Below are 26,318 nucleotides of genomic sequence, written 5' to 3'. Positions count from 1 at the left end.
TATACAAAATATATGTACATGTGAAAATAATAATTTAAGCTCAAACTTATTTGGTTGACTAGGAATACCCCTATTAATTATTTCTAAAGATTGGTATGTTTCTTCGAACATGCTACGTCCACACTGTGCCGCTTTGCCGGGTTGAAATGTACTAAATTTTCCCTACCGCATTGATATTTTTTTAATGTACGTGTCCAAATTCGAGGCGAGCATGGGTACTAATTTGCTTATTTATTTGGCCTTAAGTGCATTGCTTTGCCTATCCAAAGCAAACGCGGAGATAGTTAACACAAATGTGGAAAGATCTCTAGACCTAACTTCGCAGCTGGTGAAAACGCTGACCAAAATTTCGGCGGAAGACACAGCCGGCAAACCCATTGCCGAATACGTGTTTTTCGCTTCGGAGCCCAGCCTTGCGTACATTTTGGTTAAGGACAGTGCCGACCGGAATGTCCAGATCAAGAAGAATGAGCCACTGAAGGGCGAGCAGAGCTTTACGCTCACCTTCCCAAAGGCATTCGCTAAGCAGAGTTTCCTGGTCGAGACTGTGGCCTCCAAGAGCATCCTGCCGCACCCTGAGGAAATCAAGCAGAATGACAAACAATTTGTGAGATACTCGGGCAACCTGCACTTTTACTCGAAGTACAAAACCAGCAGCCAGAAGACCAATGTCAAGCTCAGCTCGTCGAATATTTTGTCGCACACCCAGGTCAAGCCTTTTTCGGTGTCCTCCAACAAGATTACCCTGGGACCCTATGAAAACACTGAAGGTATGTATAAAGAAAAAGTATTATGGCTCGTTAGACTAAACATCTTCACTTTATTAGCCTTCAGCCAGGAGGCCCTCGTTATTCACTATGAGAACTCGTCGCCTTTTGTCACCGTCAACACATTGGAGCGCACCCTGGAGATCTCGCATTGGGGCAACATTGCCGTTCAGGAATCCATTCAGATGACCCACACCGGAGCCAAGCTGAAGGGATCGTTTTCGCGCTACGATTTCCAGAAGGAAGGTCGCTCCGGACTGGCTGCCCTGAAATCGTACAAGACCTACTTGCCGGCTTCTGCCTCCGGCGTCTATTACCGGGACACAAATGGCAACATATCGACCTCCAACATGAATGCTGTACGGGACTTTATTGAGCTCGAGCTGCGCCCCCGGTTTCCGCTCTTTGGCGGCTGGAAGACCCAGTACACACTCGGGTACAATGTTCCCTCTTACGAGTACATGTTCAACGATGGCAACAAATACCAGCTGAAGATGCATTTGATCGATCACATATACGATAATATGGCCATCGATGAGGCCACCGTTAAGATCATTCTGCCCGAGGGATCCAGCGATATACGTCTTTCCACCCCCTACTCGATTAGCAGACTGCCAAACGAACTCGTCCACACGTATCTGGACACCACGGGTCGTCCGGTGGTTTCTTTCTCCAAATCCAATTTGGTTGAAAGCCATATTTCAGACTTTACGCTCTACTATAGCTTCTCGAAGATTTCCATGCTGCAGGAACCACTGCTGGTTAGCGGCTTTATCTATATCATTTTTGTGTTCACCATTGTATTCTTACGGTTGGACTTTTCGATTACATCCCATGCGCATAAAGAATAAGTAAATCAAAATTTTTGCATTGAATATAGTTATTCTCATCATAATAAAAAAAATAAAATGTATTCAAATAATATTTTGCAATAACAAACGAAATAAATAAAATGCTTGCTCTTGACTGCAAGAAAATGATCCTAAAATGTTTGCTTTTTTAGTTTTTGAACTACCGGTAGATGTTATCAAAATATTTTTACAATGTTTTTGGAGTGGCTCTGATTTTCAAAATAAGTTTTTGTGGGTAGAATGACGAAGTAAAAAAAGTTTAAAACACAACATTTAAAATTAAAATTAAAAATGTACCTTTTTCAGCTTCAATGCCTACAATCAGCAGTAGGACATTTCTGCCATCTCAAGCAACTGAATTTTGCACATGCGCGAGGAAAGCTGAAAAATTATTCCAAGTGGCTTGCACTTTTTCGACGAGTGTGCTGTGTACATATGCATTAGTGGTTATAAAATTGTTAGAAAAAAATGGATAAATCAATCCGAGAATTTAGTAACTTAAGTAATAAACAATTTCAATAAAAAACACAAAGGACAGAAAGCTAAAATCATAAACTTAAACACAATGTACTTTTGTACTTTTTGTTATGGAGGTGAATGTGGAAAATCGATAAACCAAGATTCGGTCTGTAAACAGGCTTAAACAAAAATAAAGATGAAGTGAAAAAACAGTGTATTGTATTTATACAATTAAATCCATCGAACCTGCCAAAGTGAGTTTAATACATTTGCTTCATTTTATACTATTAAAATACGTTAGTAAAGATGTTTTGCCTATTTGAATATTATTATGTAGGTATACCTTTCTGAAAAAAACATTGTTCTACTGCTTATTTAACTATATAATGCTTAACAGTATAGAAAACTACATGGTGACCCCGTGAACGTCCAAAGTTACAAAATAAAAGCGTTTTATGAATCCAGCCCCATATTACTCATGAGCGCCCTTGGCCCCTTTTTCTATTGTTTGTATCTGAAATGGAGATGTGGGGAAATATTCAGTGCATCATTTTTAAATGTAAAGTTTTTGTTTCAATGGTCGTCAAACTATTTAGACTTAAATAAAATACGTCTTACTGCGAGCAAAAGAAAAACAATATTAATACAAAAATATTTTGAATTGTAGGGCATGTCGCTTCATCTTCGGTCATCAATTTATGGACCGGAAACTACGTCTTCTAGACGTAGGAAAAAATAACACCAAGACGCAATGAAAAGGAGTAATTAACCGTTAAATTTTTAAAAAACTATGAACAGCTGCTTTTTTTTGTATCCGTCACTCATACAAAAATATGTAAAAACCGAAAACGAAAGATAACTTCGGCAAGACGAAGTTTTCTTACCCTTGTAGTTTTAGGAATGAGTCCGAAACTATACAAATAAAAGAACATCCAAATTGATGTAGTAGTAGTTTTAGGAATAAGTCCGAAACTATACAAATAAAAGAACATCCAAATTGATGAAATTTTACCCGATTTTGATCAAATCTTAAGGTATTGTTTCTAAATACTAAAAACATATTTTGGAGCTTAAATTAGCGATATGTGCTTTAAATTAAAAGATAGCAGCGAAATCAGCAATTGCATATAAACGTCCGATCTCCGCCGTTCTCAAATCTCTAGCTTTTAAGCTGAGTTAGAAAGAGTCATAGTGATCATAGTTTTAATACTACAAATACTTAGACTTCCTTATTATCACCTGCAATAGACCCACTTGATGATTTAATAATTGATTTGTCTTTCCCAGATCGGAAAATATAAATTCTTCGATTATGAGCTCGAATGGAAGTGACCTGGGACACAATAATAGGCGGAATGAAAAGGGTAACCCCGACAACGTGCACGCCGCGATGCGTGGGAACGGCAGCATGAGCTCTACCCGCAGGAAGTCCATTAACTTCCAGAATCAGCTGCAATTGGCGTTGGAGTCGAACGAGTGCGATGTGATGTACTGCAGCCTGTCTTCAGGTCGCTTTCGCGCTCCAAACGGCGAGAATTTTCCTCCACATGCGGGTAAACTGAAGCTCTCGCCGCTAGAGAAATACGATGATGCGAATAGGGGCGTGCCGCCGCCTTCGCCGGCACCAAATAGCGATTGCTTTGCCACCTGTGTGGCCAATCAGCTGCCCACTCAGTCGTGCAGTGTTGGGTCCGTCAAGCCGGATAATTCCACTGTGCTGCAGAAACATGGAATGGGTGCGAGTGGAATGAGTGTAAACGGAATAGGAGGCAACGGCATGGTTGGCAACGGAATGAGTGGAAACGGGAACTACCATCAGCGTGGCGTATCACCGAACTCCAGATACCGCTTGGAGCGGTATCGCGAGACGCAGCCCACTCCCCAGACAAAGATGATGGAGATACCCTCTGCAGTGCCGTCGGTATCCTCCACCCGTCTCCTACTGCCTTCCAATGTACCCTTGCCACTCTCGCAGTGCGAGAACTACAATGCCTATCTGGGCTCCACGGTGCACACGCCGGTCAAGAGGTACGTGCCCACCCCGCCTCCAGCCATGGATCTCTACTCGGACCTGAGCATCTCATCCTCGCCGGCGGCCAATCTGCCCACTCCCGCCGCCGCCGCTTCCACATCCACATCCGCATCCGCGGTTCAGTCGCAGTACGCCAACATGCCGTACAACTACCAACGCTCCAAGTGCTGCCACAGTGAAGCCTCGCACGGCAGTCTTAGCCGCACTTCGCAGACGTATGCCAGCTGCTCGCCGGCGTGCACATCGCCCTCGCCGGCTCCTTCCACTAGCATGTCTATGGTCTTCTCAGCGGCCAGCTCCTGTTCGCCGATCATGACGGCCACCAGCTCCTCGAGATCGGGACCGCACAGGGGCGACGACAGCGATTCCGTGATTGTGGTGGCTCCCGGAGGCGGCTCCATAGCCCAGCTAGAGGTGGACAATCCCTCGGGCACCTGCCTGCACTGCAACACAGTGCGACGCACCACGGGAGTTCATCAGACCACGCAGACCACGGGTCCCATCAGCCCGGTGCCCATATCCCTGCCCGTGCCCATGGCAATGCCGGTGATCTCGGGCCTGAACGATCCCCAGCTGCCTAGCCAGAATCTGGAGTCCAGCATGGTGTCCGTGCAGGCGAAGCGCATCGAGGCCAGTGGCAGCATGGGTGTGGTGCCTCCGGGATCGAGCCAGCACCAGATGTACCGCGGCCAGATGGCCAGCAATCCGCGCCTGCAGCACATCCACCACCAGACGCAGCAGCACCAGTCGCTGCAGGTGCTCCCACAGCCGCAGATGCACCACCTGTCCTGCAAGAAGCGGATCGGCATCTACATGCGGCGCACCACCTCGCAGTTCTTCGGCGTGGAGCCGAGCACGGAGGTGGCGGACTGCGCCCTGTGGCAGGGACGACATCGTCGCCTGGCCATCCGCTGCTTCGGGATGTTCGACACCGAGCTGGAGTACCACATGCAGCAGGCCATCGGCGGCGGTGGCGAGGACGTGGTTCAGGGGAGCGGACCCGGCAGCGCCTATGCCCCGGATCGTCCGGACATCCTGCCCGTTCAGGATGCCATCGGCATGGACATGACCCTGTCCGGCGACAACAGGCGGCAGAAGTGCTACACCAACCGCGACTTCCTGGCCGGGGAGTTCGTGGAGCGCAAGGCATCGGTGGGCTACATGTTCGTGGCCATGGTCAGCTATTTGGTGCACATGTTCAACAAGAGACGCCCCATCCAGATGCACCGGGTGCGGTGTCCTTGGCAGTGGTCCCGCAGCTTTGCCCCCCTGCACGTCACCTCGCACAACAATCAGCAGGCGGATGCGGACTGCCTGACGGACGGGCTGGAGGCCATCATCGACGACGAGGTGTTCTTCGACAGTCCCTGCGAGATAACGACCACGTCGTTGAACGACGAGGGCTCCGAGCTTGGCAGGCAGCCAGCCAAGCCTCGTCCCTGTCCGGATCCCTCGGGCGTGGGCGTGGGCGTCAGTGTCTACATGGCGGAGCGGCAGCAGAATGGGTGGCGAACCTCAGCCCTGAACAGCGGAGGCGGTAATGCCAGCAGTGATATCAACCTGACCGGCGATCAGTCCTCGCATCCGGCTGCGGCTGCCCACATACCCCTCTGCAGCTCGGTCTCCAGCCAAATGCAGCCAAATGCGATGCGCAGCTCCCACTCGACCACCTCCACATGTAACCGGGGCAACCGGATCACCGCCCAGCTGCTCGATGGCGTCCTCGAGAACTCCAGGCGGCCGCCGCTGCGCTGCATCAAGTACTTCTCGGTGAACGATCTGGACGATCGCACCGACCACAGGCCCTTCTTCACCTACTGGATCAACACGGTGCAGGTGGTGGTGCTCATCCTGTCGATCATCTGCTACGGCATCGCGCCCATCGGCATCGGGTCGGAGCAGAAGACGGGCCAGGTGCTGGTCACCAGTCTCAGCCTGCAGACGGTGCAGCATGTCGAGCAGAGGAACCTCTGGATCGGTCCCCGCAACATCGACCTGGTGCACATGGGGGCCAAGTTCGCCGCCTGCATGCGACGGGACATCAAGATCACCGAGGTGGTCACCAAGACGAGGCGACACGAGAGGGAAACGGCCTGCTGCATCCGCAACGACGACTCCGGATGCGTCCAGAGCTCCCAGGCGGAGTGCTCCATCCGAGGACTCTACCCTACGGTAAGTGATCAATTTAAGATGATGAAAAAAGGGAAAAAGTCACTTTCTGATCACTTAAGAACGCAAACGATATTTAATATATTTAGCGCTTATACTTAGTAATAATATCATTTCAGATAGCCTATATTAAAAAAAAACGATCTTAAACTTTAAGGCAACATTTTTATATAAAACTTAATATGTAGTTATTAATTTCTAAATATTATTTCCAATCTCTGCAGATTTTATTAAATTCAGAAAAAATTTTCCTAATTTTAAAAAAGTATTAAAATTTTTTTTTATTTTACTTGTGGAATTACAAGTTTGACAATATAAAAATTATGATGCTAGTCAGTTGTAATTTAAATTAATAAAAGAAAAAAACATAATTATATTACATACAAATAACACATAGTAATAACAAATTATTGGTAGCATTTTATAGACACTTATATTTATATATCTTACTTCTTTTATTTTAAAATTTTTAAATTTAAATTTATGACTTCTGATAAAATGTTCTTAAAAATTTAGAGTATTGAAAACCAATAAGAAATCGAATCAGATATTTGAGAACTAAAATTTGCAATGAAAGCAACATGTAAAGAATTTTACTATGCAATACTATAATCTATGGATCGATAATCTATAAAGTAAATGTGTTTCCCATTTCCATCAAACAGAAATCGATATCAACGTGGAAGAAATGGTCTCCCAGTGAGTCCGGACCGGGAGGAAGAATCTCCGGGTCCGTGTGCGGACTGGATCCCAAGTTTTGCGATGCCCCAGCATCGATAGCTCCGTACGAGTGGCCCGACGACATCACGAAGTGGCCGATCTGCCGTAAGACCAACTCGTTTACCCAACGATATCGGTACAAGGACCACACTTCGGAGCACATGGTATGCGAGGTGATTGGACATCCGTGCTGCACTGGCTTATACGGGGAGTGCCGGATAACGACCCGCGAGTACTGTGACTTCATAAAGGGATACTTTCACGAGGAAGCCTCATTGTGCTCACAGGTACACGTTTGACTATAGAAATTACTATCCTTTGTCTTAAATATATTTTGTTTCTTATTAGATATCGTGCCTGAACAATGTGTGCGGAATGTTTCCGTTCATTTCCGTGGAGACTCCGGATCAGCTATACAGACTGCTCACATCGCTCTGCATGCACGCCGGCATTTTGCATCTGGCCATTACCCTTATATTCCAGCACTTGTTCTTGGCCGACTTGGAGAGGTTGATTGGAACCGTTCGTACTGCGATTGTGTACATTATGTCGGGCTTTGCTGGAAATCTAACGAGCGCCATACTTGTGCCCCATCGTCCTGAGGTACACTTATAGAGATATATGCCTATGCCTAGCAGGTTTTTAATAGTAGTGATTAACATTAACAAGAAATGTTGACCGTCCCCAAAAATATTTCAAGTAATGCATATAGGGATTTATGACTCGATAAAAACATGATTTTTATTCCATTTATAATAATTAAACTATATCTGTCTTGTCTTTTTCTGCATAGTTCTGTATATCGGTACAATTTCCTGTAATCACTATATTTTCATGTTTAATTTGATATCCGATAAGAAACCAACAAGATATGAATGTTAGGATGAAGAGATTTATAGAACTGGTTGGCAAATGAAAGTACTGACGAGGAAAAGTGCCTAAGAAATTTAAAACAGTTGATTAATGCACCCTTTTTTATTAACAGGTTGGACCCTCGGCATCGCTTAGTGGCGTGGTGGCCTCGCTGATTGCCCTGCTGGTTTGGATGCACTGGAAGTATCTGCACAAGCCGCACATTGCACTATTCAAATTGTTGCTCCTGTGCAGCGTGCTGGTGGGAATCGGAACACTGCCTTATCAACTAAACTTCCTGGGATTGCTGGCTGGAGTGATTTGTGGCTGTCTTTTAACCATGTCTTTAGTGCCATTTACCACATTCTCGAAATACGGTCGAAAGAAGAAGGTAAAACCACAGAGTTGACCACTATGCTAGACAGAAACTAACTCGAATTAATTGCAGATAAATCTCATTTGGACGTGTGTACTGTTTCACATCATCGTGTACACTGCATTGATTGTGACATTTTACATTCACCCCAGTGAATTCCATTCGATTAGCTTTGTAGATATGTTTAGTAATAACAACGGATACGGGTACGACAATTTCACCAATTCCGACCATCATGGCGTTGATGTTGTGAGCAGCAATACTCGATACTCCCAGACGCAGAACTCCCAATATTATTATCATCATCACTCGGATGACATCATAAGGAAGAGCGTTACCTTTACAGAGAAAGCTCTCGTTTCGGTGGGTGCCAAAAAGTATTAGTGTATTAAATGGGACATTAAAACCCTACATACATACAATCTAAGATTATTGGTAATACACTTCCCCTGCAGTAATAAAATCCCATGTTTTTACTTACAGCACATTTTATATCCCGCTGCGCCGCGGAAAACGAGCGCTCAACAATGGCAGGAAGTAGAGTTTAGTCGTTCGTTTAATCACCTTTCAAACTATAGTGATCGAATTAAAAAAAGTATTGGAAATATATCAAAGCTTAAGCAAGTGTTCACTTCACCCATTAGATTCTCCAACAAGAACAACCACTCTAATCTTATGACTGAATTAACATCGGTGCACTCCGAAAACAAACAGAAATATTTAGGTTACATCAATAATACTGAATTTAACGTCCTTTAATATTTTACATATTAATTGAATTAATTCATGACAAACAATTTGACAAGTTTGAGTGCACAAATAGATAACAATTATATGAATAACGCATTAAATGTCTATTTATGTATGTATAATCCGAACTTCAAATGAATAAATAATAATTAGTATTACAATTCTGTGGTGCTGTTTTGATTTATATTTCTAAGGCAAACGGGATAAAAAAAACTGTGGTGCTGCTTTGATTTATACTTTATACAACAGTTGGCAAAACTGGAGCGAGTTCCACAGTTAATCTTTTAATATTGGAATTAATTTAAAATATTATTATATTGAGAAGATCGGAAAAACAAAACATCGACATTTCCTTGAGACTTTTTACGAATATTTCTTTTTTTCAAATATTTAAAGCTTGATTAAGGGCGAATCTTGAAATCACTGATAACCTTTCTCCCACAGAAACTAGTTTGCCTTTTACTACATTATCATAGAAAATTTAAATAAATAATATTGACCGCTGTTGCAAAGATGTATAAAAAATCAATTAAGTAGTGCTTTCTCACAAGCTTAACGAAAATACCATTGGGGGTTATAATAAAAATCGTGTTTGAGTGTATTTAGAAATGCTGTAATTCGCAGAATATACCAATGACTATGTACATATTATACACTATAAATATTTAGTTTAGCCAACTGAATTTTAAAAGAGCTGAAATTGTGTAATTAAATTCACAAATAACATACATATAGTACACTTAAAACTTAAAAATATATTCAGAGAAAGGGTGTGAATAATAATAATAATGGTTACGATAATTAAATATACATCATTTCGGCCATTGAGGACATTTTTTTAGGAATATGAACAATGGTGTCGAAGTAGCTGGCCAATTCCCCGATGGTAACATCGTCGCAGTTGCCAGGGTTTGTGGAATTGTAGCTGGCCTGTTGCGAGCACGTTGCTCCCATTAGCGAAACGGCTGACAGAGATCTCGTGGCGGCGGAGACGGCGAATGGGTCGCTCTTATGGCTCTGAAGTCCTGAAGATCCTGGCTCCTCTAGAACACTTCCCGAGAGCTGGGCCTTCGACAAACTGCACTTCCTGGACAAGTGCCAACTGTTTCCCAGGGGGCTTCGCTTGGATTCGTCCAGCATGGCATTGCATTCGCCAATAACATCGTGAAAGGCGAACGAGCCGCTCGCTTTCAAATCCTCGTTGACCTGTGGCTGGCCAACAGTATCACTGGTCTCCTCCTTTGGCTTGCAGATAAGCATCCGACCACTACGGACGATGCACTTGCCATGTTCGCAGCCGTTCAAGAACCTTAAGATGGGCTGCCTAAATATGTTTTTCTTGGGTGGCGCATGGGAATTTCGCTTTTGGGAATGCTTCTGCACTCCGTGGGAGCAGCTCAAGGGACTGACAATCTCAAACGATTCGGCTGGAACAAAGGCTTCATCCTGCTTGCAGTCCTGCAGACAACTTTCGGATCTTCGGCGGGGTCTGCACTTCCAGCGATGTTGCGACCGGGGTTTAGAGCCCATTGCTGCCTCGGAGTTATCAGACGAATCAAATCCGTTGTCCGCATCGTAAAATGGGTTCCGTTCCACAGCCTTGGTGAGAGGATGAGTCTGTGTTATTTTCAACTTGTCCAGGTCAGCTGGCAACTCTTCAGTGGCCATGGTGAAGCCAAAACCGTGTATTTCTGGTTTGTCCTCTGTATTTTAGCTTAGCCGATCTGTGCTCAATGTTGTTAAAGTGCAATTGGGCAGCTTTAAAACACTTTTTTTCTCCGTTTTTTCTTATTTTTTATTGTATGTATGTGTTACATTCACAGAAAAACAGACAAGATAGCGACACAATTGGCTTTAATAGCGAGGGATGGACAAACGCAAGTTGTGTTTGTGTGTTGAAGTGACAGTGACTTGAAACGATGGGCCTGGAATGGTTTTTATATTTTGATTTAATATTACTACAAATTAAAAGAACACTTGATACAGTAAAACGTTTCTAATACCCTAGTCCCGCAGATCACCACCCGTTTCCCAAAATAGTTATTCTTATCTACTACGCCTCTGGTTAACAGAAAATGGCCGTAAGGTAAACTTAATACAAGTATGTTTTCCGCCAAACGTGTAAAAACGACCTCTTTCAGATGGTGAACCAGCTGTGAAACCTTTAGTACGGAAAGACCTTCTAGACCATTCGGTAAATGGATAGTGGATTTGTCTTTCTAGAATATGGGTATTAAAACTCTTTGTGGTAAGCTAAAATAATAATAATAAGCAATTAGAAATGGTATGGAATTTCACAATTTAAAAGCTAGTCGTTAAAAAGGAGACTAAGCTTAGTATTAACACATCAAAAGCAAAGACGATTATCAAAACTATAGGCAGATTTATCCAGCAGTTCGGTTTTGACAGCTGTTATAAGACAACATTGTCCAGTTTGTTTGAAATCATGGAAAAATAGCATTTCTTTCATCGATTTAATATTTTTTTATGGATGGGAAGAAGTAATTATACAAATAAAGGGAAGCCATAGTTTCTTTTTAATAAAATACGTTAATTTAAAATAATGTATTTATATTTTATTGGGTTTAGTCTTATTTTTGTAGCAGATGTTTTAAAAATCACATATTCAAAGATTTTTAAAATTAATTTTTTTTTAATTTGGAAGTGCTTGGGAAGTGTAAAATTTGTTTCCGCTTGTTTTTCATCGTGGAGATCATATGGTATGCCAATTAAATAAATATTGATCGCTACTCAAAGTGAAATTAAATGATTTGTCTAAAAAAGTGGTTAATTTTGATCGTGCAAGATGCTTATTCATATTCTTGATCAATCATCAATGGTAGCCGAGTTAAGGGCACTACCGCCCAGTTGATTATGAGCTATCATCAGTATATCCTTTTTTTCCTTCGGAAAGCGTAATTCGCGTCCAGCCATGCGGAAGGTCTCCAGTTCTCTCTCGGCGAGCACTAACTCCCTGCGGATAACGCCGGGATTGTCGTGTTCCCTGGCAATCCAATCTAATGCCATCTGTGAACGCATCTCGTCGTCCAGACTGCGGTTGGAATAATGGGCCACGACCTCCTGCCTCGAGCAGTGGCGTTCACGCATTGCCTTCAGCGATCCATTCCAGTGAAGCAGTTGAAAGACAGTCATAAGCTCTTGGAACTCCAGCATTGTTCTTCCCTTATTTGCCTCCAGCATGAATCTAAGAACAAAAATTGAAACATGATACTCGAGGGATTCTAATATTACTTTTTGTACTTTTAGAAAGTATGTTACTTATGTTGCATGTATACATATGTACATCACATCCATTTTTTATAGTTATGGATATATCTGCTATACTCCATACCTGCACTGAAAAATTATCCTACCAAATGTGCTATGCACATGTGACAAATTGAAAGCTCCCAAATGCTTTCCAACATATTTAAGTGGTTACCTTTTGTTGCATGTACATTTAATTATGCTCCTTTCTCTAGGACTAATGAGTATAGAAGTAATTTTTAGTCGTAACCCTAACCTGAAAGCTCCAATTCCAGACTCTGTGCCCTCGTTGATCTGCGATGTTCCTTTGAAAGAAGTCCGAGCATCCTGAACCGCTTTTTGAATGAACTCGTCGCTGATTCGGCGCGATGGGTGCTCATTAAACACCGAGTTCATTAGCGCAATCTTGGCCGAACTGCGTCGGGCCTCCGCCTTAGTTGGGCAGTTCTAAAAAGAACGAAAATCAATGCTAAACCATCTCAGGGGTTACACAAAAATCTTCCCCAATTGGGATAAAATGTACATTTGATGCACATACAAGTTCCAACCAAATTTGATTGGATGAGATTTTTTTATTTTTTTAGTTATATTTACTTGAAAACTACCAAAACAGCTTCCTCCAGGCAGCGTTACGAAACAAATGTATGGCTGGCTATTTGCTGGTATCGACTCGTAAATCACAAGAGCTCCATTTTTCAATTCAGCTCCACGAGATTGCTTCATTTGCCAAAACTCTTGAAGGGCTTCAACCACATTAACTGAAATCCATATTAACATGAGCACATGAGCGATTTTTAAAATTAAATATTGTTTATTACAAAATAATTTTACCTCTATAGTCTCTATCTTCGTAAAATCCAGTAACCGTTGGCAAAACCCAAAAAGGTTCTTCAGGGTAAACCATTTTAGAGATTATTCAATAGTATGTTGAACAAAGAATGGTTCGGGTTTTTTTCAGCTCAAGTAAAACTGCATAACATTCAAAGAGGCTGCAGAAATTAACATATAATTAATTTATTTGGCACAAGTATCTACACAGTTATGATTGCAAAAAAATTAAATGTCGTTAATTAACTTCAATCTGGATTTCATCACACAGGAAATAATATACATTAACAGCATACATATGTTTACATACATATAGAAAAGTGGTGTTGTTGCACTGGTGACACTGCCACGTCTTTAAACATATGTACATCCCTACATCCACCGACAGTTATAATTTCGAGTTTGTCGCCTAGGTCTTTTGTTTGAGTACATTCAAATAGTCTGTGAGAAGAAATGTTTTTATACCGTTTTCCGTAAAATAACACAATTTGAGCACAAACACAAATACAAATGTACAATTGCATACATTAAGTACGCTTTTTTTTCTTCAAATATATATTGTCATTCGTAAGGTTTATATTGCTAAGACAATTCCATTTTGATTTATACATTTAAATTATTGATTTTCACTTTTATTTCATCCAGACGATCGGGCAACAAAGGTCACCACCGAGATGAGAAACCTTTCTGCAGTAATGTAAAAAAATCTGGATACATTACTGTGTTTCAGTGCTGCCAACTGTTGATTACCAAAAACAAGCTAAATCCCGCTAGAAATTTAGCTTGAAAAGGCTATATTAACCCTTTGACTCTAAATTAAAATCGAATATTGCGAGGTGCTGCAGAAATCTAATTCTAAATTTTTAACTGTGTTCTCTGGGTTATCAAAGTATGCATTTTTTAATAATTAAATTTCTAAATTACTAAAAACACTTAAAAAAGTTTCTGCAAGAAAACAACCCAAATTTATGATTCTTAAATTGTCAAACAGCTGTTCCATGATTGCTCCAATTGCACATTTTTTGCGACGTTAAAATATGTTTTATTTTATCAGTGCAAAATGGCACTCGTAATTGCCGAAAGAAATTTTTCTGATTTGCTGATTTTACACATTTTGGTTTTATTTTGCTTGCGAAAAATGTATTAAAGAGAATAAAGAAAACTAGGAGAATTTGTAATTAGAAAAACCCTGCAGGTATTACAGAAAGTAAATATTCTTTGAAGCGACTACATTTTTATATTAATGGCAGCTATCCTGCTGCAAGGGTATTAAAACTTGGGCTCTCCGAAATTTGCCTCCTTTTTGATTTTTATGACATCAGCCGATTTGTGGCCGATGTGATCGCAACATCAATCAAGACCAAGTTATAGACATGTTTTACCGACAAGAATAAGGGCGCGCTCATCAGCGTCAAACAAGGCGTTTTTACGCATATTAGTCCCTCAGTCTTTAAAGCTATCTGTTTAATTAGAGTTTGCCAATGAACATTTTGAAGACTTTCGGTCAAAATTTTAAGAAGCTCAGCAGCCAGTTCTCCATCTAGAAACAAATCAAGAGACTGCGCCGGTTTGCTTATTTTGTTTTTAAGTTTAAAAACCTTTCTGTGGATTTAAAAGCTTTTAAAAATGATTACAAAAATAATCGATAAATATTTTTATGACAAATCAGCTTTGATCTCAGATCAGTTGTAGTTCTTTGCTAAAATGACTCTTGCCAAAATCAGTCAAACACCGCCAAAAAGTAGTGCAAATATGAGACATTATGATCAATTTCCTAGATTTACATTTATTAATACATGCTTAAAGTAACTGTGTAATTTTAATGTTAAACTTAATTATTTTCGTATTGCAAACGTAACTAACTGAATGAAAACAAACTACCATATAAACAAAGAGTCTCTTAACAAAAGTCTAAAATAAGATATCAATACTTTCAAGGTTTGGCATAGGCGCGAATAAATCTAAAACGTATTTACTTTCAGCTGTGTCGATAATTTCTGTGTAGTTACTGCATTGAAAATCATCAAAATCAAATTTTAATGGGGGGAGGAACACATTCTCTAAATTATCTTCCCATGTACGAAGGTCACAACAAAGTTGATTAAATAGTCCTTCATATCCAGATTGATTGTCCGACCAAATTTCCGTGATTGCTAAAATGCGTAATGTGATGTAGCTCAAAACTAACAGATTATCATTGTTCAATAATATCACTTACGCTTGCCGCATTTCTTCAAACATTGCTCGTTTGGAAAGTCAGTATAGTTAAATAAATTTATGGTTTGTGGTTGGCATTTCAACATGTAGGCGCCCAAATAACAGTTTGTTGCTCTAACATTAGTTTCTTCTCGGTCCTTGCTTACAATAATTGGTTTATTGGTCATGCGAAGCGATAACTTAGCGATGCTGCCCTCCAGTCCCGCAAGATTCCTTTTAAATGGTGTTATTTTAGGAGTTTGGAGCATCACATTGTCTAGTTTTCCAAGTACGTTTTTTTTTATAACTGAATTAGGAGCTCCATTTTTCATAGGATTTCCCGGCACTGGAATAAATAACCGGAATTACATTACTATCTTTTGTGGAAAACGAACCAAGTTTAGCTTACAATTAAGGCCAGTGTTTTCCTTGTTCAAGATGTGTTCCATTTTCTTAAAATATTTAAGGGTTAGGCGAATTATAAATATTTTAATCCAATTTTATCAGCGTTCAGTTTCATATGAAAATGAGCGGCACAACTTTAGAGATGGGAGACTCGTTGCCACCTTTAATTTGTCATACATCTGAAACGATGGAAAAAAACACAAATTTCAACATTTCAAAAATTTAAAATAAGGGTAATAATATAAAACTATATAATACAATTACTCGTACCTTTTGCTTCTATTAAATTTATATGTCTTCACCAAAATATTTAAAAACAGCTGATAAAAATAACATTTTAAATGTACATTTTTATTTTTCCCCACTATTCAAATCAGTCAACTCTTTGAGGTGGTTGCCATCCGTTCCAAAAAAAAATTGTTTCGATTATCAATTTTCGTGCAATTAATGCATTTTGATAAGTTGAAAGGGAAATTTATAGTTGCATATATATATTAAAAAAGCAGGTTGTGTTCCAATCGTTCCTGAAATATAAGGTTCTACCCGTCGGTAAAGCCACATTAATAATTATCGGCATGCAAAGGCGTTAGGGTTTTATAAAATTCGTTTTTATTACTGCAATCTGGCCCCATTAATGCAGCCTTTATAACAAAATTGCTTTGAGTGAAGTGAATATAAAACTTGGAGATAATAAGCCGGAAAAATTGTAGTACACCGTCAAGTTTCCCAACGACAAAAATAGGGCAACCCTAAACAAATATTCTATATATTTCTTATCACTTGATTGCAACCAAGCCAACGTTTCAAAGGCTTCGCTATGGCGTCACATCAGTACCATCAAATTGCGAATCTGCTGGAAAAAGTATGTATAGAATTACATTTTTGCAATATAATGAAATTGTAATGGAGCTTCGGTCCGCTGCAGATGACGTCGACGGACAAGGATTTCCGTTTCATGGCGACAAACGACCTGATGACGGAGCTACAGAAGGATAGCATTATTCTGGACGACGAGTCGGAGAAGAAAGTGGTGCGAATGGTGCTCAAACTGCTGGAGGACAAGAACGGCGAGGTGCAGAACTTGGCGGTAAAGTGCCTGGGCCCGCTGGTCAACAAGGTGAAGGAGATCCAGGTGGAGACCATTGTGGATTCGCTGTGCGCCAACATGATGTCGAACACGGAGCAGCTGCGCGACATATCGAGCATCGGCTTGAAGACAGTAATTGCCGAGCTGCCGCAGTCCTCCAACTCCCTGGCCCCAAATGTCTGCCAACGGATCACCGGCAAGCTGAGCACGGCCATTGAAAAGGTGGGGCCCCCTGTTCCTTTACCAGTTCCCAATAACATACTCCATACTTTTGGCAGGAGGATGTCTCTGTGAAACTGGAGTCGCTGGACATACTGGCCGACTTGCTCTCTCGCTTCGGCGAATTCCTGGTCCCCTTCCACAGCACCATCCTGAAGGCCCTGATGCCCCAGCTGGCCTCTTCGCGCCAGGCCGTTCGCAAGCGCACCATCGTAGCCCTCTCCTTTCTGCTGATACAGGCCAACAGCAACGCCTACAACGGCGTCATTGACCACCTGCTCGATGGTCTCGAGAACCCACCCAACCCTGCTGCCATTCGAACGTACATTCAGTGCCTGGCTTCGATTTGGTAAGATGTCGTGCTGATCAAGACAAAATTAATCATTGTGCCTTCTAATGAATGTCCTGTTAAGGTACTAGTTTTTAATGCGTTAAGGAAAGCTAAAATTTTGAATGACAAATGACAAAAGAGCCGCGAATCAGGACAAAGTATTTGGACTACTATTTAGTCAAAGGGCGAACAGCTGAGCCCACTTAACTAAATCCTTTGTTCTACTTTTTAAATGATTCATTTGGTTGGTCCAACTGCTCCTTTGTTTTGCTTATTGCGTTGATGACTTGCCAACCAATAGCTATTAATTAAACAATTTTCTCTAGTCAAATGTTTTCAGTCCGATAAAATCTAAAATGTTATTGAAAAAGTAAACCGGCCATTAGAAGATTGCTTTGCGATTCAGTACTATCACTTGTTCAATGAAAATAGATTTCTTTTGGCCACATCTTTTCATAACTCGTTTACTTCGAGGACATTGACCAATATTAGTTGTTTGCTTAAGAATATATATTTAAGTTATATCAGCAAAAGAGCAAGAAAGCAAAAAGTGAATTGAGTTTTTGATATTTTTTACTAGGGTAACAAAAAAACGTTGTTTTCCATTTCTAACCATGTCAGCTAAGTGATCTCGTTTTAATGAGAACTAAATATTACTAAACAACAGTTTGTTTAAGTGATAACCTTTTGGGCTAGTGGGCCCTTAATTTTGTTTTTGCCAAAAAATATATTGTGGTATGGCTTGGTAAATGCACCACTGCCGACAGAACAAGCGGATGAGAGTAGGACTTTAAAATGTTCGAACTAATTGAACAGAAGCCTTCCTACAAACATTTTATGACTTTGCTCTTCAGTCGACAGGCTGGCCATCGGCTGTGTAATCACATTGACCGCTCTATGCTGCTGCTGAGCCAATACAGCCAGCGGGATGACGACGAGTTGCGCGAGTTTTGCCTGCAGGCGTGCGAAGCATTCGTTATGCGTTGCCCAGATGCCATAAATCCGCACATTCCAATGGTAAGTGGCACAAGTGCAAAGCGGTAGATCCCTAAGTTTTTACTTGTATTTTTTAAAGATTTTGGAGCTGTGCCTCAAATATATCACCTACGATCCAAACTACAACTACGAGACTGATGATGGCGATACTGGCAACGCCATGGACACGGAGGACGATGAGTATGTGGACAGCGAGGAGTACAGCGACGACGACGACATGAGCTGGAAGGTTCGTCGTGCTGCAGCCAAGTGCTTGGAGGTTTTGATTTCCACACGCCAGGAGCTCATCGAGGACTTCTATCGCAGCTTGAGTCCGGCCTTGATTGCGCGCTTCAAGGAGCGCGAGGAGAACGTTAAGTCCGACATATTCCACGCGTATGTGGCCCTGCTGAAGAACACTCGCCTGAGCGACGACGTGGCCAACGATCCCGACTCCATGGATCAGGTGTCGGGGCCGACGTCGCTGCTAATTGAGCAGCTACCACTTATCGTGAAAGCCATACAGCCGCTGATGCGGGAAAAATCGATGAAGACGCGCCAAGACTGCTTCCTCTTGCTGCGTGAGCTGTTGAACTCGCTGCCAGGCGCCCTGGGTCCCTACCTGGAGAGCATTGTGCCCGGCATAAGCTATTCGCTGAATGACAAGAGTTCGACCAGCAACATGAAGATCGAATCGCTGGGATTCCTGTACTCCCTGCTCCAAGGACATCCGCCGCACGCCTTTCACCCACACATACCCTCGCTGGTGCCCCTGGTGGTGACTTCGGTGTTCGATCCGTTCTATAAGATCGCCACCGAGGCACTCTTGGTGTTGCAACAGTTGGTGAAGGTGATTCGACCATTGGAGGCGAACGCTGCCAAGTCGGACTTTGATGCACCCTCCTTCGTGGGACCGGTTTACTCGTGCACCCTGCAGAAACTGAAGGTCACGGATGTCGACCAGGAGGTGAAGGAGCGAGCCATCGCCTGCATGGGCCAGATAATCGCTAACATGGGCGACATGCTGCAGAACGAACTGGCGGTTTGCCTGCCCATATTCATGGAGCGCTTGAAGAACGAAGTGACCAGGCTGAGCAGCGTAAAGGCCCTGACCCTCATCGCAGCATCTTCCCTGCGCATAGATCTGACTCCAATCCTGCACGACGTGCTGCCCGCACTGGGCACGTTCCTGCGAAAGAACCACCGCGCCCTGAAGCTGCACTCTCTGGATCTCATCAACAAGATCGTCATCAACTATTCGAGCAACTTTGAGGCGAATCTTCTGCAGACGGCCATCGTTGAGATTCCGCCGCTTATATCGGATTCCGACTTGCACGTGGCGCAGTACTCACTGACGCTATTGAGCACTGTGGCTCGCAGGCAGCCCCAAGCATTGGTCGGCATACATGAGCAGTTCCTGCGATCAGTGCTCATTTTGGTTCGATCTCCTTTGCTGCAGGTGGGTTCAAACTTTAGCTACTATTACTAAAAGTTAAATAAGCGCTATTAGTAGGTACTTTCTTTGTTTCCATTGAAACACCAGCAATAATCGCTTTTTTTTTCAGGGTTCTGCATTGAATTGCACCTTGGAGCTTTTCCAGGCCTTGGTGCAAACACAGCTGTCCGGTTTGGACTACCATTCGCTGGTGTCGAAGCTAATGGCACCTGTTTTGGCCGGCAACGGTGACGCCAACTCTAGAGCCACAGCCACAGGGGCTTCCAGTGAGGTGGTGCAGCTGCACAAGCAGGCATATCACTCGTCGGCCAAGTGCATCGCGGCCCTGACCCAACAGTGTCCCCAGGTGGCTACCCCGTTGGCCACAAAGCTGATCACGGATCTGCAGAAGCGCAACGATACGGAAATTATCTTCTGTTTGCTCACGATCGGAGAGATTGGCAGGCACTTTGACCTGAGCTCGATACAGGTGCTGCCGCAGACCATTATCGAATGTTTTGGGGCCACCTCGGAAGATGTAAAGGCGGCCGCATCCCATGCCCTCGGTGCGGTGTGCGTGGGCAGTCTGCAAACATACCTGCCTCTGATTCTCAACGAGATCGAGGTGCAGCCCAAGAGGCAGTACTTGCTGCTCCATTCGCTGAAGGAGGTCATATCGTCGCTGTCGGTGTCGCCCAGCGGTCTGGCTCAGCTTCTGCCCTCGGTGCCATCCATTTGGAGCCAGCTTTTCAAGCACTGCGAGTGCTCGGAGGAGGGATCGCGCAACGTGGTGGCCGAGTGCCTCGGCAAACTGGTGCTGGTCAATCCCGACGAGCTGCTGCCACAGCTGCAGCAAGCCTTGCGCTCCGAGAGCGCCACCATGCGCACCGTGGTGGTCTCCTCCGTGAAGTTCACCATCTCCGACCAGCCGCAGCCCATAGATGTGCTGCTTAAGCAGAACATTGGCGAGTTCCTCTTCGCCCTGCGTGATCCGGAGCCACAGGTGCGGCGCGTCGCCCTCGTGGCCTTCAACTCGGCGGTGCACAACAAGCCCAGCTTGGTGCGCGACCTGCTGCCCACCCTCTTGCCTTGGCTGTACTCGGAGACGAAGGTGAAGAGCGAGCTCATCAGGGAGGTGGAGATGGGCCCCTTCAAGCACACCGTGGACGACGGTCTCGACATCCGCAAGGCGGCATTTGAGTGCATGTACACACTTCTCGAGCAGGGCTTGGATCGTGTGGATGTCATGCAGTTCTTGGACCATGTGCAGGCTGGTCTCTGCGACCACTACGACATCAAGATGCTGACGTACCTGATGACGGCACGTCTGGCTATTTTGTGTCCGGATAAGGTCCTCCTAAGTGAGTAGTAAATCCAGCTAGTCGAAGGCCATTACTATAACCCACACATCTCCTCCAGGACTCGATCAATTTATACAGCAACTACGTGATACGTGCACCCACAAGGTGAAGGCAAACTCTGTGAAACAGGAGTACGAAAAGCAAGACGAACTGAAGCGTTCTGCCCTTCGTGCAGTGTCGGCCCTTTCGCAAATACCCAAAGCAAGTGAGTTAAAGGCGTTCAAATCACTTTACCTGTGCAGAATCTAAACAGAATTCCTATTCCACAGACAAAAATCAGCAATTAGTGGATTTCCTCAAGTCGATCAAGGAGACTCCAGAGTTGAGCAAGATCTACGATTACATACAGAAGGATTCCATCACCGGTAGCGCAGATATTATTGTAATGGATCAAAGCTAAAAGGGAAACTTGGTTTTCTAATTCCTTTACTTAAATAAGAATATGCGTGTGCGCACAAACAAGTATCTCTTTTCTGATATAGCTTTTAGATTTTCTAATAAGAAATAAATGCAGATCGACTTGAAGCAGTTAATTATAAAAACATTCACAAAAACATGACAGCCAAACAACAACAAGTACTGTTTTTGTAGTTCACCATAGCTTTGTTTTTTCAAGAGTTTCCAAGATTTTCAATGAGTGTGAGACTATTTCATTTGTTCATGTAGTTATTGCTCAAGTTCTATTGAAAAGATACTAGCTTTTAAAGGCAAATTATGATAATTCCAGATCACCGGCAATTGTTATATAAAGTCTTCAGTACAATAACTATGCAATCGGATTGCTGCTTCAGGAAAAACTCGACTTGAGGTTTTCTTGGTTTTATTGGAAAGTGTACATTCTATAGAAAGCTGAAGTATATCCAAATCGATTTATAAGTTGAAATTGAATTTTGGCTTAACATGAGATGAATTTTAAGCCGCCTGCTTGCTTCGTTTCTCTGACTCCTCGGGTACCGATTTACCGGATATGCTGCCATCCGATGCTGGCCCAGTTTCCGAGACCGTCTCTGGCGGATGCTCGAGGACGTGGTCGATGATGCCCAGCACCTTGGCCTCTTCGGGAGTCATGAAGTGGTCGCGCTCCATGCGCCCGCACATCTCTTCGTATGAGTTCTTGGCATGCTTTACATAGATTTTGGTCAGTTGACGTTTAATTTTAATAATCTCCTCCGCGTGTATTAGGATGTCTGTAGCTTGACCCTGGGTAAGATAACCTTATGAGTACTGCGGATGCACCAGAAACCAGATCCAACTTACTTGTGCGCCCCCAGAGGGTTGGTGTATCATGATCCGGGCGTTGGGCAGGGAGTAACGCATGCCCGGAGCTCCGGCCGCCAGCAGAAGGGAACCCATGGAGCAGGCCTGTCCCACGCACCACGTCGCTATCGGTGGCTTGACGTACTGCATCGTGTCATAGATCGCCAGGCCAGCAGTCACCACGCCGCCCGGGGAATTGATGTACAGATGGATCGGCTTGTTCACGTTCTCCGATTGCAGGAATAGCAGTTGGGCCACCACGGTGGAGCTGATGTCGTCCGTAATATTGCCCATCAAGCATATTATCCGTTCCTTTAGTAGGCGTGAGAATATGTCGTATGCCCGTTCACCGCGGCCAGTTTGCTCGACTACCATGGGAATCAGGTTGATATTGCGGACCGAATTCGCCCGGCCGCCACATTTCACCTGCAATTCGGGCGTTTACTATCTGTACTATCTTTGTGACCTAGTTTCACTTACTGAATTAATTTGTAAAAAGCGGCTAACAGCGGTTTTTAGCATGATCCTGGGTTTTGTTTTGACGCAAATCAACCGGATTCGCAATGTTATGCAAAGCAGCTGTTTCTAAGGCTAAGACAACACACTTTTAATCATTTCTGACACAAATGAAAAGAAACAAATGCTGTTCGCTTGGCATATATGACAAGGGTCATATGAATGTATATTTTGTATATACATTTGTATATATTACGTTAAAAGGTAATTATTGGAACATTCGACAGATGTGAAACAGGTGGTCACACCGAGCATTCGCGCAGAACCGAAAACAGCTGATATATATTTTTTTGCTACCCAAATCCCACCACGTCCCAGAGGAACGTCTAATATTTTTGAAAAACTGAAATTTTTACAAAAACGGATGAACAACACTCAACAGTAGAAGTAACCTTAATTTATTGAAAAGGATTTTTTTTTTAGCTCACTCGAACTGTTTTTTATTTACTTGTTTCTGTTATTTTTTTTAATTTAAATAAAAGTTAACATTTATTCTGTGAACAAATTGATGCCTGGGGGAGCGTTTATTTCCCACTGCCATATAGTTAGTTAGTTCCACAGACCTAGACAAGTGTTATCACGGCTCCAATTTTATTTAAAAGCGGTTGCTTCTTGTATGTTTTTGCAAAATCTATTTAGTTAATTATATAATAACTCATTTGGAATTTAGTTAGTTTACCATCAGACAAAAAGTTTTTGTAAAATTTTACTCAAACATGAAGAAATTTTAAAATTTATCATGGAAATACAAAAAAGTTGAATTTTGTGGCTCTGTGATTCAATGGGTAAAATATTTAAATAATAAAAAATAAAATATAAAATAATAAAAAATTTAAGCTAGAAAATACTGATTGCCAAGAGAAATATAATAAGTGAATACTTTTTAATGTCAACGTTGAAAATCACTCAAAAATGTAAATTTTTTGTATGTATGTATATATTTGTGTCATACTTTTTTAAAGAATTCATGGTTTCAAATCATTTTTTTTAATCAAGTTTAAATTACTTCAATTGCCTTAGAAGATAACCGCAAGCTTCTTTAAACTTTTTTTTAAATATTATATGTTGCTTTGATGATAGTATCTTCGATTTTTAGTTTCTGATTTTTATTTTTCCAAATGTTGAATTCTTTTTGTTATTTCCTAATTTTAATATTTTATTTTGCAATTACATTGCAATTATATTATTTGTATTTTGTATTTAAGTAATTTTAATATAAGAAACATTTTGGAAGTCGGTTTAATAGGGTGTTTAATGCTTCGATCTCGCAACCAACTTATTAACATTTTCATAATTATTGCTAAAAGAAAATGCTTAGTTGCGATTTTATTATGTACATAATTGACAGTATCTGTACGTATCGGAGTCGGCAGCGATGTGGAAATTTTTAATATTTATCTGTTTATGTGGCCTTAATTACCAAATTGTGACTTCTAATTTAAATAAAGGAAATTCAACTGCTTTGGATTACAAGAGTGAATTCGAAAAATTTAAGGTAAATATTTTTCTTCTACCTTAAATCTAAGAATATCTAATTAAATCTTTGTTTTTATAGAATAGTAATAATCGCAAATATCTTCGCAATTATGATGAAATGCGAAGTTTAAAAGCCTTTGAGGAAAACTACAAAGTTATTGAGGAACACAATCAACATTACCAGGATGGTCAGACAACCTTCAGATTGAAACCGAATATTTTTGCTGACATGGTATTTTTTAGTTTTGTATGCTGAAGCTACAATATTATTTTATTTACAATTATGTATATTTGAAACTAGAGTACCGATGGTTACCTAAAGGGATATCTGCGCCTACTGAAAAGCAATGTTGAAGACAGCGCTGATAATATTGCTGAAATTGTTGGCTCTCCTCTGATGGCAAACGTACCCGAAAGTTTGGATTGGCGAAGTAAGGGATTTATAACACCATCGCAGAATCAACAATCCTGCGGCTCGTGCTATGCTTTTTCCATTGCTGAGAGCATCGGTGGACAGGTTTTTAAGCGTACCGGAAAAATATTGAGTTTGAGTGAGCAACAAATCGTGGACTGCAGTGTCTCACATGGAAATCAAGGATGCGTTGGAGGCTCCTTGCGAAACACATTAACCTATTTGCAGAGCACTGGCGGCATAATGAGGGCGGCCGATTATGGATATGTCGGAAAGGTATGTAACAATATCTTTTATGTCTGAAAAGGTATTAATGCATACAACATTCTTTTAAATTCGAACAAAGAGATGCACTGAATAAATCAATTTAAAACAGACTTCGCCACGTCTAAGTTTATATACCCTTGCAGATATTACACAAATTAAAAAGTTTAGAAACGATAATGGTTATGCTTATGTTTTTAAAAACTATTTCGATTTTTCGCTAAATTTTGCTTTCGTTTCAATGGCAGGTATAATATATTGTTTTTCGATTTTAATAAAACAAAAAACCTGAACTCTGTATGTTTGTGATTTTTATAAAACTAAAACCATAATTCTGTTTGTTTTTCGGATGGTTCCTATCGGAGCTTTATAATATATTCTAAATATAGATTATCATCCAAATAGCTTTAAAACTAAGAAATCCGTTTGCGTATACATACTTTTATATAATGGGAAATAATCAATGCGTTGCAAAATTTGTAATTTATAATATCCTCTGTAAGCGTATAACAAAAAAAAAGACAGCAAAGGTTATTTGATTAGGTGTAAAGATTTGTTCAATTTGATTTAAAGTGCTGATTCTTTCAAAATAAATTTTAAAATAATCTTAGCTTTTCTCTAAATTAATATTGCTTTTTTTTTGCAGAAGGGAAGATGTCAGTTTGTCTCGGACCTATCTGTGGTCAACGTAACGTCCTGGGCCATACTTCCTGTACATGATGAACAAGCGATTCAGGCAGCAGTTACTCATATTGGACCGGTAGCCATATCCATTAACGCAACTCCAAAGACCTTTCAACTGTATAGGTAATAATGTAAACTTAACATTTTTAAGTTTTAAATGCTAATTAAGAATTTGTTTTCTTTTCAGTGACGGTATCTACGATGACGTTCTGTGTTCATCAGCTTCTGTAAATCATGCAATGTTGATTATTGGCTTTGGAAAGGATTATTGGATTTTAAAGAATTGGTGGGGTGAACTTTGGGGCGAATCTGGTTATATGAGAATTCGAAAAGGAGTAAATATGTGCGGAATTGCTAATTATGCTGCCTATGCTATAGTTTAAATACATTTTAGTCCATTCAAAAAAGATTACTGTTAATAATTAAATATTGATTTAAAAGAAGATTTAAGGAAATAACTTTTTCTTCAAGATTTCTAAAATTTCTTTAATTTTGTAACATTAATAAAAATATATTTTTCGAATAAACCATGTTTTATCGCCACAAAAAAATTGTATATTATAATTAGACAGAATTTGGATTTTGAATACTCATATGATATAAATTCTATCATGTCAAAATAAAATGGC

At 41.5% G+C, this 26,318-nt stretch overlaps 8 protein-coding genes across 9 annotated transcripts; 4 read left to right on the top strand and 4 right to left on the bottom strand.

The window, feature by feature from the left end:
- The first annotated feature begins 128 nt into the window (after window positions 1-128).
- LOC128262321 (dolichyl-diphosphooligosaccharide--protein glycosyltransferase subunit 1) lies at window positions 129-1,755 on the top strand. Its single transcript, XM_052996496.1, has 2 exons — window positions 129-770; window positions 828-1,755. Exons 1-2 carry the CDS (start codon window positions 185-187, stop codon window positions 1,616-1,618), a joined length of 1,377 nt encoding a protein of 458 aa, XP_052852456.1. The 5' UTR covers window positions 129-184; the 3' UTR covers window positions 1,619-1,755.
- Window positions 1,756-2,007: 252 nt separating this feature from the next.
- On the top strand, window positions 2,008-9,212 carry LOC128261628 (inactive rhomboid protein 1). Its single transcript, XM_052995410.1, has 7 exons — window positions 2,008-2,331; window positions 3,365-6,281; window positions 6,944-7,285; window positions 7,347-7,601; window positions 7,984-8,241; window positions 8,299-8,589; window positions 8,710-9,212. The coding sequence occupies exons 2-7, from the start codon at window positions 3,390-3,392 to the stop codon at window positions 8,983-8,985; spliced, it is 4,314 nt and encodes a 1,437-aa protein (XP_052851370.1). The 5' UTR covers window positions 2,008-2,331; window positions 3,365-3,389; the 3' UTR covers window positions 8,986-9,212.
- Window positions 9,213-9,567: 355 nt separating this feature from the next.
- On the bottom strand, window positions 9,568-10,903 carry LOC128261629 (uncharacterized). Its single transcript, XM_052995411.1, has one exon. It carries the CDS (start codon window positions 10,642-10,644, stop codon window positions 9,778-9,780), a length of 867 nt encoding a protein of 288 aa, XP_052851371.1. The 5' UTR covers window positions 10,645-10,903; the 3' UTR covers window positions 9,568-9,777.
- A 627-nt stretch (window positions 10,904-11,530) lies between these two features.
- LOC128262458 (protein limb expression 1 homolog) lies at window positions 11,531-13,778 on the bottom strand. Of its 2 annotated transcripts, none has more exons than XM_052996730.1 (5): window positions 13,382-13,778; window positions 13,075-13,232; window positions 12,838-13,001; window positions 12,500-12,690; window positions 11,531-12,181 (listed from the first exon to the last, which is right to left on the bottom strand). In XM_052996730.1, exons 2-5 carry the CDS (start codon window positions 13,145-13,147, stop codon window positions 11,803-11,805), a joined length of 807 nt encoding a protein of 268 aa, XP_052852690.1. In that variant the 5' UTR covers window positions 13,148-13,232; window positions 13,382-13,778; the 3' UTR covers window positions 11,531-11,802. The 2 variants fall into 2 exon arrangements, with proteins under 2 accessions (XP_052852690.1, XP_052852691.1); XM_052996731.1 differs by having other exon boundaries at window positions 13,537-13,778.
- A 1,053-nt stretch (window positions 13,779-14,831) lies between these two features.
- LOC128262460 (uncharacterized) lies at window positions 14,832-15,826 on the bottom strand. Its single transcript, XM_052996734.1, has 3 exons — window positions 15,677-15,826; window positions 15,290-15,613; window positions 14,832-15,224 (listed from the first exon to the last, which is right to left on the bottom strand). The coding sequence occupies exons 1-3, from the start codon at window positions 15,714-15,716 to the stop codon at window positions 14,983-14,985; spliced, it is 606 nt and encodes a 201-aa protein (XP_052852694.1). The 5' UTR covers window positions 15,717-15,826; the 3' UTR covers window positions 14,832-14,982.
- Window positions 15,827-16,281: 455 nt separating this feature from the next.
- LOC128262443 (cullin-associated NEDD8-dissociated protein 1) lies at window positions 16,282-21,605 on the top strand. Its single transcript, XM_052996708.1, has 8 exons — window positions 16,282-16,534; window positions 16,598-16,981; window positions 17,038-17,327; window positions 18,164-18,326; window positions 18,385-19,743; window positions 19,850-21,080; window positions 21,139-21,285; window positions 21,350-21,605. Exons 1-8 carry the CDS (start codon window positions 16,490-16,492, stop codon window positions 21,478-21,480), a joined length of 3,750 nt encoding a protein of 1,249 aa, XP_052852668.1. The 5' UTR covers window positions 16,282-16,489; the 3' UTR covers window positions 21,481-21,605.
- Window positions 21,606-21,883: 278 nt separating this feature from the next.
- Window positions 21,884-23,009, bottom strand: LOC128262459 (ATP-dependent Clp protease proteolytic subunit). Its single transcript, XM_052996733.1, has 3 exons — window positions 22,818-23,009; window positions 22,338-22,763; window positions 21,884-22,280 (listed from the first exon to the last, which is right to left on the bottom strand). Exons 1-3 carry the CDS (start codon window positions 22,857-22,859, stop codon window positions 21,993-21,995), a joined length of 756 nt encoding a protein of 251 aa, XP_052852693.1. The 5' UTR covers window positions 22,860-23,009; the 3' UTR covers window positions 21,884-21,992.
- A 1,114-nt stretch (window positions 23,010-24,123) lies between these two features.
- LOC128262457 (procathepsin L) lies at window positions 24,124-26,219 on the top strand. Its single transcript, XM_052996729.1, has 5 exons — window positions 24,124-24,348; window positions 24,409-24,561; window positions 24,631-25,017; window positions 25,652-25,812; window positions 25,877-26,219. The coding sequence occupies exons 1-5, from the start codon at window positions 24,229-24,231 to the stop codon at window positions 26,070-26,072; spliced, it is 1,017 nt and encodes a 338-aa protein (XP_052852689.1). The 5' UTR covers window positions 24,124-24,228; the 3' UTR covers window positions 26,073-26,219.
- The last annotated feature ends 99 nt before the right edge of the window (window positions 26,220-26,318 follow it).

This window comes from Drosophila gunungcola, unplaced genomic scaffold, assembly GCF_025200985.1.
Source record: "Drosophila gunungcola strain Sukarami unplaced genomic scaffold, Dgunungcola_SK_2 000001F, whole genome shotgun sequence".
NCBI classification, from domain to species: domain Eukaryota; kingdom Metazoa; phylum Arthropoda; class Insecta; order Diptera; family Drosophilidae; genus Drosophila; species Drosophila gunungcola.
The sequence above is the reverse complement of the archived record's forward strand: the minus strand, read 5'-3'. Positions and strand labels throughout refer to the sequence as shown.